The sequence below is a fragment of the Hordeum vulgare genome, chromosome 7H (genome assembly GCF_904849725.1).
Source record: "Hordeum vulgare subsp. vulgare chromosome 7H, MorexV3_pseudomolecules_assembly, whole genome shotgun sequence".
Taxonomy (NCBI): domain Eukaryota; kingdom Viridiplantae; phylum Streptophyta; class Magnoliopsida; order Poales; family Poaceae; genus Hordeum; species Hordeum vulgare.
The window spans coordinates 51391527-51401002 of NC_058524.1; the positions used below are offsets into that span (position 1 = coordinate 51391527).

A 9476-nucleotide genomic window follows, 5' to 3' on the forward strand; every position below is an offset into this window, starting at 1 on the left:
TCTTTTCCCATGAAGTTTGTGAGATCCGAAGCTCTGGGACCATCATCCTCACAAATGATTCTTAAACTAGATCCTCAAGATTTAAAGAAATCAGAAAAAATGTAAATGAAGTTTTTTTTTTTTTGAGACATGTAAATGAAGTGAAACAGCTCTGTTTTCCTTGGTACCCTGGGCCATATGCAACCTGTTGCTAATTGGGCCATGAAAAAGATAGCATCTCCATTTGGCCTGCTAAATGACCATTCCTTGATTCCTTTCGTCTCGCCAAAGACAAAAACCACAGCTCCCCACCACAAAGCAGCGGCTTTCGGACGCGCGCACCTACAACACACACCTGAGGAGAAGGAGATGGAGGCGGAGGCGGCGAAGAGGGGGCGGAAGGAGCGGGTTGCGGCGGCCGTGGGTCACGCCGGGATGGGAATGGAGGTGGACGAGGGTGCTGAGGTGGAGGAAGCGATAGAGGACGGTGAGATCGGCGGAGAAGGCTCGGAAGCGGAGGAGGAGGTTGGGGAGGGGGACGGGACCGGGTGGGAGGAGGACGGCGCGTTCGAGGGGAAGGGGGCGAGGACGCTGGTCTCGGCGGGGAGCCGCGGGTCCCGGAGGGGGAGGGGCAGAGGAGGGTTTCACCACCGCGCCTGGCACGGCGACAGGTGACGGCCCCGCTCACCTGTTCTTGGTCCTCGATTCGACCTAATGCGTTCTGAGATGATGCGGCTAGCCTGATTTCTAGGCGATTTCTGTGCCTGCTTGCTGTGATGCTCCGCCCAGGTTTTTGCTCGCCTGTTCTAGACTTGTATCGTAGGTGGAAGTTGGTAGCATTTCCCAATGGAAGCAAAACGTGTGGTGATCTTTTGCTGTCTGGGAGATGTTGCCGGTTGGTTCAGTTTCTTGGTAAATGTGGTAGTGGTAGGTAGGGGTATACAAGAAAAGGAACAACATGATCAGGGATGTTTGATTCCTCTATTCAGTAATCCGCTGTTGTTATCCGCATCATGCATAATCATTCCCAGCCCCACTGGAAAAATTGCAGCACACCATTTGTTACTGTTCTTTGCATGGTATTCGTGTCAGTTTTCATGTCCTCCTGTCTTGCAACACCTGTATGTAGTTGTTATGTCTGGTTCTACAAGGCTACAGGTATTCTTGGTCTTTGTCAGGCTCCTTCGGCAGGAGGAAAGCTAACTATATATTGTTAGCACTGCAACCTTCTTTAGTCTCCTTTAGTTTATCCTGTCACTGAGCCTTTGGACCTAGAGCTGGATCATCTTTAATTCGAGTTAAGTTGCCATGCTGTATAAATGTTGAGTCGCTGACTCAGGGTTTTCTCCCCCACCTGTGCTGCTAGATGTTAACAACTGCATGTGTTCTCTGAATGTATTGGGTATCTCAAGAGTGAATTTTGATATGGTCTCTTTCTTTTGTTTAAAAGGAATCTGCCACACCACAAACTGGACATATTCAGCATACCTGGTGTATATGGTGGTGCTATTATCCTCTGCAATCATGTGACTAAGCTGGAGAGCTTCAAGCAGAAACTTTTTGCCCTTCCTGATTATGCTACATCATTCATAAGGAAGATCAGAGCTGGTATGCTTCTCTTTGTGTTTGAGCGTGAGGAGAAAAAACTTTCTGGCGTGTTTGAAGCAACCTCAGATGGAGCACTGAATATCCTTCCTAATGCATTTCATTCATTACGGAAGCCCAGACCAGCACAGGCAAGTATGCTGTTGGTTTGATTTATTCTCTGGATTTTATCCGTCTAGATTATCAGGTTTTGGTCTCTCTTAGGTTTAGTTAATTGCCCCATGATTACGTACCTATCAATAGCTTGCAGTTCCTTTTTTTTTTCTTAACCATGTGGAATAATGCTGAGAAAGTTTCTTATATGGTTCTACGCTGTCATTGAAACCAGGTTCGTTTCAGAAGAGTTTGGTTTTGTAAGCCGTTGATGGAAGCTGAATTTTCTGATGAAATAAAAGGACTTCAACCCCAAATGTCTTTCTTTGGTATATCATACCAGCAGGTTTGCGACCTCGATCCCAGATATCTTTCTTTGGTATTATCATACCAGAAGGTTTGCTATTTCATGTTTGTGATGTGACTTAGTTAGTGCCTTAACTCTTTAGAACTTCGCTTGCTGCTGATCTGATGTTTTTCCTAGTATAGGTTTTAAATCTTGTACACCTGTTTTCTTCAAAGAGGATCAGCCTGGAGCCTTACAAGAAACCAAAGTCAAGAGTTATATCAGATTACAATGTCTCTCTGGCTCGTGCTGGACTAGGGTCCAGTTTACACACTGGTAGCAATGCCTTCCCCAGCCGTTCATCTTCTATGCTATGCAACAACAGAATCTCAGCACCACACAGTCCCTTAATGTATGGCAAACAGAATGCCAAGCATGCTGCTTATAACTATGAATCTTCTTTGCATCCTCATATTAAGTCTGTGATCTTCAAAGCGCCGGATATCAAAGCGCATGTCTTGGAACCAAATGCTGATTTTATACCACTTGATCTAGATGATTGTAAGTCTGACACTGATGCAGTCCCTTCAGATATACTGGGACCTGCAGGCTTATATTTAGCATTACCAGGCAGCATCATCAATGAAGATCAAGATCCTGAACCTTTCAAGGTCAAGCACAATGAGGATGACATGTATCCTGCACCTGTGCTGAGCCAAAGCTTCCATTCTCTATGCGAAACAAGTCAAAACAGTGCCATTGCTCATTTCATGAAAGAGAGGCAATCAAGCATGCAGGGCAGGGGGTGCAAACGCATGTCAACCCTCCAGTTTGATGGGCACTCACATCTCCCATCCCCAAGGAGTTCCACTATAGCAAAGAAGGTGTCATTTAGCTTTGATGGTGATGAAATTTCGGTTACCTCTGATAAAGCATTGTACAGACCTGCACTTGCTGAACTCAAACAAAACAGAGAAGCAGTTACCAAAGAAAGAAAGCAACAGGTCAGTTACACGGTTCAGGGCACTCAAAGCAAGAGTGGAGATGATTCAGAAAAGAGGAGTAAGCTGATGAGCCTTTCCTTCGCAGAAAGAGTTGCTAATCTACGTGTCAAGAGCTGCTTCGGCAGTAGCCAGACACTGCTGATGCAGTCAAGCAAGCTGTCCTGCACACTTCTGCCTGATGAGGAATGAAGATACCTTCACAGAAGCAGTGTTTCTAACTCAGTGGTGAGCAGGTAGTAACTTCAGTTGTTACATCAGAGGGTGGTGATATGCCCAACGCTTTCCCTGGGTGTTCTAGAGGGATTTTTTGAGCAGTAGCCCAGGATGACTTAACATTTACGATGATCAGGCAGATGTAAATATGTGTCATCGTTCACCGCATTTTATTTTTTGTTCCAGCTCAACAAAATTCAGGGATGAGTGTTGGTTTGCACTCTGTAGAGAGATCTGAGTACAAGTTTTTACTAATTCTCTTCTGTAGCATTTCGCGGGCGGTCTGATGATTATACAGTGTCTCAGCTTCATGACTTTGTCTGCAAGTTGTTTTCCAGGGAAAAAGGTTGTATGGTTACCTTCACTGTCATTTCTTCTTGTGGTGTTTAGATATGAATCTCTTGTTTACTGTTGCCAAGCATAATGCACCAGTGTGCATATTATCTCCACTTGTAGGTTGTAGCTGTACATGCTAACCATGCTTCCATTCCCTTGCAAAAAAGAAGAAGAAAAAGAAAAACTATGCCTCCATTCGAGAATTGAATTGTGTTATCGTTGCGATTGAGGGAGTCGGTGGAAATCATACTTATGTGTTATTTTTGTAGAAAATCATGCTTATGATTGATGGTGCTTAGATGTTGTGTTGTATCATTAGGGAGCCTCTGACCATGGAGCAATTCTCCGATAGGAAACTGCCGTTTGATTTTTCCTTACCACATCAAACTCTGATGCTCAGCGTTGTTCTCACGTTGCAACAAAGGATGTATTGCAAGTTTTTTCGCAACACAAGTCTTGCTGCAAAATTATTTATCACTGATAAAAAATATTCTCCGGAGTACAGAGAACTTTTCGAACAAAATATGTAACATTTTTTGTTCCATGAGAGTTTTCTAAAATCTGCCCATATTTTTTTTTCTGTACGAGGATATTTTATTATCAGTGATAAATAATTAAAAAATATACTCTGAATTTCTTTTAAACACAAGATCAGTATTGTTTTTGGACTACATGGTGTCCATTTTTCTGAAACACACTATGATTTTTTTTTAACATCGGATGCATATTTTTTGGAATACAAAATGAACAACTTTTTGAAAGTGTCAAACATGTTTATAATATTAGTAAACTAAAATATTTTTAGTTCCTTCATAAATATTAAGTAAAAAGAAAGAAACAAAACCAAAAGCGTGAAAAAACAAAGGAGAAAAAATATGGGGGACGCTACGCGTCATCCGAGGGATCCTACGCAAGGATCCGCTGGCTTGCTAGCCACTGGATCAACCCATCATGTGCGTTTGCTAGCCGTATGATTAGTAGTAGCAATTTTTTATTCCATATGATTAGTACTAAGCAGCTCTACGTAGGTCCCAAAAAACTTATGCTAACGTGTAAGTGTAATCCAACTAGGCAATGTTACGCGTCGAGCCGTTATATCCGATGCTCACCGTTGTTTTCACGTTGCAACAAAGGATGTATTGCAAGTTTTTTTTTGCAACACAAGTCTTACTGCAAAAATATTTATAACAGACATAGTGTTGTATTTTTTTTGCAACAGAGGTTCTGTTTCATTTTTTTGCAATGGAGGAATTGTTCTATTTTTCTTCTGCAACAGCCGATTTGTTGCAGAATTTTGTTTTGTGTCTTCAATTTTTTAGTATCAATGTTGTTGAGGAAGGAACTTTTGCAACATAGATATCATTGCAGAAAACTTACAACAAAGATGTAGTGGCCACCTAGGTCATGCATGGGCTTGTGTCACGCAGAGGCGACAGACGCCCGGTGCTGGACCAGTCATCAGATCTGACTGACTAGTAGATTTTTGCAACTTCTGCAACATAGGTTGTGTTGCAGAATTTTCTTGCAACAAAGGTCATGTTGCAAAGACATTGGTAAAAAGGTTGTGTTATCGATTTTTTACAGCAAAGATCGTGTTGCAGAATTTAATTTGCATAAGGGATTATGTTGCAGAATTATTTTGCAAGAGGGATTATAGTACTGAATTTTTTTTGCCTACATCGTCGCACCATTACATTATCACTACAATACTCCCCATGTTTCAGAAACATACATGAGTGATGTTACATAATGTTTTGTAACACTGGTCAAGTTGCATAATTTTTTACAATATAGGGTAAGACGTAGTTTTTTTTCCCCACAAAGGTCTTGTTACTATTTTTTTCTTGCACCAGAGATCTTGTCGTAGAATTTTTTACAACAAAAGTGTTGTTGCAAAACTTTTACAGAAGTACACAATATTTTTGCAATAATGGTCTTCTGCAATAAACACGTTGTTGTCGAATTATTCTACAACGGAGCTGTTGTTGCATAAATTTAGAAAGGTTCTCTCACACGAGATGCCCATGCGAGCCGAACCTCTACAATTATCTTAGATGGTCTTGTGCAGGGCTTGGTAGACATATAAGGCTACATAAACACATGGTAGAAGATGAAGGAGATTTATGTTTGGAAGTAATACATCGATGGATACTAATCATTTCCCAACAAATATATAAAAAAGAATGTGCATGCATGCGCACCTGCCCGTGTCTTGCGGCAAACACATTCCTCCCACCGTGTGGTGGGCTGGCGCATTTACGGGCCGTCATTGTCACACCCTGTTTTTGGCTTTCCTGACAAATTAACTTGTTTCAAAAATTAGGATCAATTAAAAAAATTTATGAATACTTGTGATGCTTGGAGTGACTATTGTTTGCCTGCTTGCTTGAATGCATGTGATTGCTTCCCCAATAATTCTTGCCATCCTCCAACTCACCTCCTCATCCCATGTTCTCCTGCCTAATGATCATGCCATGTGTTTAGGATAAATATCTATTTTCACCAAATATCTATTTTCACCAAAAAACATTTCTTTGAATTAAACTTTCAAACCCCTGAGATGAGGTTTGTACTACAAGTCCTCAAATTAGGGAATTTATTTTGCACCAATTATTTTATTTAAAACCTATTATGAAAATGTCTTTCAAAAACCACCATATTATTATTTTAAAATTTATTTTATTATTTTATTTAAAAGCCCTTCTGTGAGGCCAGAAATGGTCTCCTATGAAGGAAAGTTATTTTTATTGCTTTCAAAATATTTAAGAAAATTTAGGGAAACTCAGTGGATATATTTATTCCATATGTATAAGTTTCAACACATGGTCATGTTCAAAATATTGGGCAAACCCCTCCAAAACCATTCCTGCCTATTTTAAGCTTTTGGAATATTTCTATAAGAAATATTCTCAATAAATTACAGTAAAATTCTAGCATGTCATATATGATATTATTGATGATCTTGCCAAGTTTCATCTCAATCCAAGTTGATTTGACTCCCCTAACTATCCTAAAACCCTATTTGTCCAGATTCAAATTTGAGCAACTCTACATTGTGAAGTGTCTCCAATTGTGCTCAAATTTGGTGGACGTGTTCTAATACTCCAATAAGGAATCCACACCAATGTGGTGCATCAAGGAGAATAAAAGAACTTGTCCTAAGACCCTCAAAACCCTCTCTGTTGATTTCTGATTTTGGTAAACTTTACATTATAAAGTTTCTCCAATTGACCTCAAACTTTTTGTGCGTGCCTTAATGCTCAAATAATGCCCCTACACCAAAAATTGGATTTGTGGGAATTTATTTGAATATGATTGTAAGCAGAAATCCATTTCTACCCATTTTAGGGGTTTTCCAAGTCTACATTGGGAAACTTCTCCAGCAAATCCCAAATTTGGTGTGCAAGCCTATTTGCATCTATTATTTGACCCTGTTAAGTTTCATAGCCATTGGAATCCATATGCTAGCCTAACCACAGATCAAACACCTTGTGTGCACTCACTAAATGGGCTTCTTTGACCCCTTCCACTTTTATCCTTGAGCTCAACTTTCTACCACAGCTATATCTAGTTACATTTTACCTCCGGTAACATCCCCATGGCCACTGATCAATTATTGGAGAAGGGCCCTTTGTAACTATCTCTCATTTTCACCCTTGGCAACACTGTTTTACCCTTCTTCCCATTCTTCTGCTTAACCCAAGGCTACCAATTCTTTTCAGAGCATCTCTAGCGTGTCATAGCTTCATTTCAAACCAAGAGATGGCATGCTCATGTGGGGAAATTTAGCAACACATCTATAAGTTCATTTCTAGCTGAAAGGTAGCTTTGTACAGCAAGTGCTAGCTACACTTCTTTGCTTGAGCTGAAATTTTGCAGATGTGTAGTCCTTCCATACCAGATGCTCCAGGACATGGTTTCACCTCCCATCCCTGCCTGTAAAAACCATTTGTTTCAGCCCCTAGTTTCCTGCTGAAATGTTTACCTCAGTCAACAGCCGATCAAATCAACTCCACTTGCAGCCAAACTCCTCACTCACCTTGCAGGTAGCATGCCCCACCTCCCAGACATATTTGACTGGCCATTTGGACCCTTTAGGAACAGGTGACCGTGGTGAGCACCACCCTGACCTGCAATTAGAGAGCTCTGCACCTTGTCTCCTTCCTCCAGACCACACCTAGCCGAGCCAGCATGTCCCAGTATGTCTCAACCCTTTCTTTTGACCATTCAAACCGCTCCCCACCATCAGCTAGCCTCCAAGCTCCTCCTGGGGTGTGTGGCAGCCCGAGACCGACGTTCCAGAAGATCCCCCTTTATTTCCATTTCAGTCGTGTGATTAGTTTTATTCCTTGCATCGTCATTTATTTTGCATCATCGCATCATGCATGGCATCATGTCAACTGTGTTTTGTCGGTGTTGCTTGTTGCTCCGTGTTGTTGGGTGTTAGTGCTTTGTGAGTGTGACGTCGTTTGTTGGCGATGAGAATGCGTGCGTGAGAGCCACCGCTAAACCCTTTTGCACCGCGGACCTAAACCTTCTCTCCCCTCCTCTCTTCTCTTTTATTTGTTTTGGGGTTGTGTAAAAGTTTCCGTTTTAACCCCTTTTAAAAATCGTCTTCTTTTAAAACTCCTTTTATTAAATGTGGGGGCAACCCCTTGGGTTTCCTTCAATTCTCCTTTTGTCTATTTTCAAAATAGAATCTCATTTTTTATTTACAAAAGGAGTTTTATTTTATTCTTTAAATAAATGGGGTTTGATTTTATTCTTTTGTAAAAAAGGGTTTTATTTTAATTCTTCAAAAGGTTTTATTTTATTCATTTAAAAAATGCCCAAAACTATTTCTTATAGTTGGGTATGTTTAAAAGGAGTTAAAAGGTATTTTCTTTATTTTTATTTTTTTTGTTAAATCCTTTTTCTTTGTGAATTTCTGTTTTTTTTTAAAGGAAAAAAATAAGAGAGGGAGAGACCCCAGCCCAGCCGAGCTGGCCCAGTCCCCTTTCCACTCCTGCCCTAGCGAGCCAGGGATCCCCCGATCCCATCTTCCTCCCGCAGCCGTTTTCCCCTCGTTCCCCCTGTTTCTCCCGTGCGCCTCCCTCTTCCCCGATCCCCTTGCCCTCGAGCTGCCCCGCTGCCCTCGGCCCAGGCCCGAGCGTTCCCCCCCGCAGGTAACCTGCTGCGCCGCCCGCTGACCGTCATCTCGCGCGCCTCCCGCGAGCCGCCTTGCTCGCGCCCGCCATGGCCGCCTCTTCCCCTGTCGCAGGAGCTCCCCTGGAGCCGAGCTCGCCGCGGTGCGTGCAGGTCCCATGCCCGCCGACAGGACCCCGGCCCGAGGCCCCGCCGTCGCCGCTGTGCCATGCCCTCTCCTGCTGCTTGTTGTCGCTGATGCGCTGCTGCTTGTTGCCCTGCCCGAGCTGGCCTCCCGTCGCCGGTGCGCCGCCCCGCCATGCTCGCCTCCCCGCACGCCGCCTCTTCCCCCGCGCGCCAGCTCCTGCTCACCAAGCCGCCGTGTCGCGGTCTCCCTTCCCCGCTGACGTGCTAGCCCCTGCGCCGTCTCCTCCCCGCCGTGCTGCGCCGCGGCCCAGTGTCGACCTCGCCATGGCCGCCTTGGCCCTGCAGCAGGTCGCCTCGCCCCTCGCAAGCGTCGCCCCTGCCTGAGATGCTCGTCGCCTCGCCGTCCCCCGCGCCCTGTCGATCTAGTCCGCCGTGCTATTGTTGTTGCCATCGCCGCTTTGCCTTGCCGCTGTTGCTGCCTGCTGGCCTGCTGCTGCGTGTTGTGGCTGTTGTTCGTGCTGCCGGCTGCTGCTATTAGTTGCTAGATGGTGCTTGCTTGCCTGCTAGAAGCTGTTAGGTGTTGTTGCTGTTTGCCTGCCTGCCGCGTTGCTAGCTGCTAGTTCTGCTGCTGCCGGCTGCTGCTAGGTGGCTTAGTGCTTGCTGTTTGCCAGCTGCTGCTTGTTGTTTGC

The 9476-nt window shown here is 43.7% G+C and overlaps 1 protein-coding gene across 1 annotated transcript; it reads left to right on the forward strand.

Moving 5' to 3' along the window:
* Positions 1–201: 201 nt before the first annotated feature.
* On the forward strand, positions 202–3544 carry LOC123408248. The gene is made up of 4 exons (XM_045101399.1): positions 202–650; positions 1430–1715; positions 1913–2023; positions 2167–3544. The coding sequence occupies exons 1-4, from the start codon at positions 202–204 to the stop codon at positions 3154–3156; spliced, it is 1836 nt and encodes a 611-aa protein (XP_044957334.1). The 3' UTR covers positions 3157–3544.
* Positions 3545–9476: the final 5932 nt, after the last annotated feature.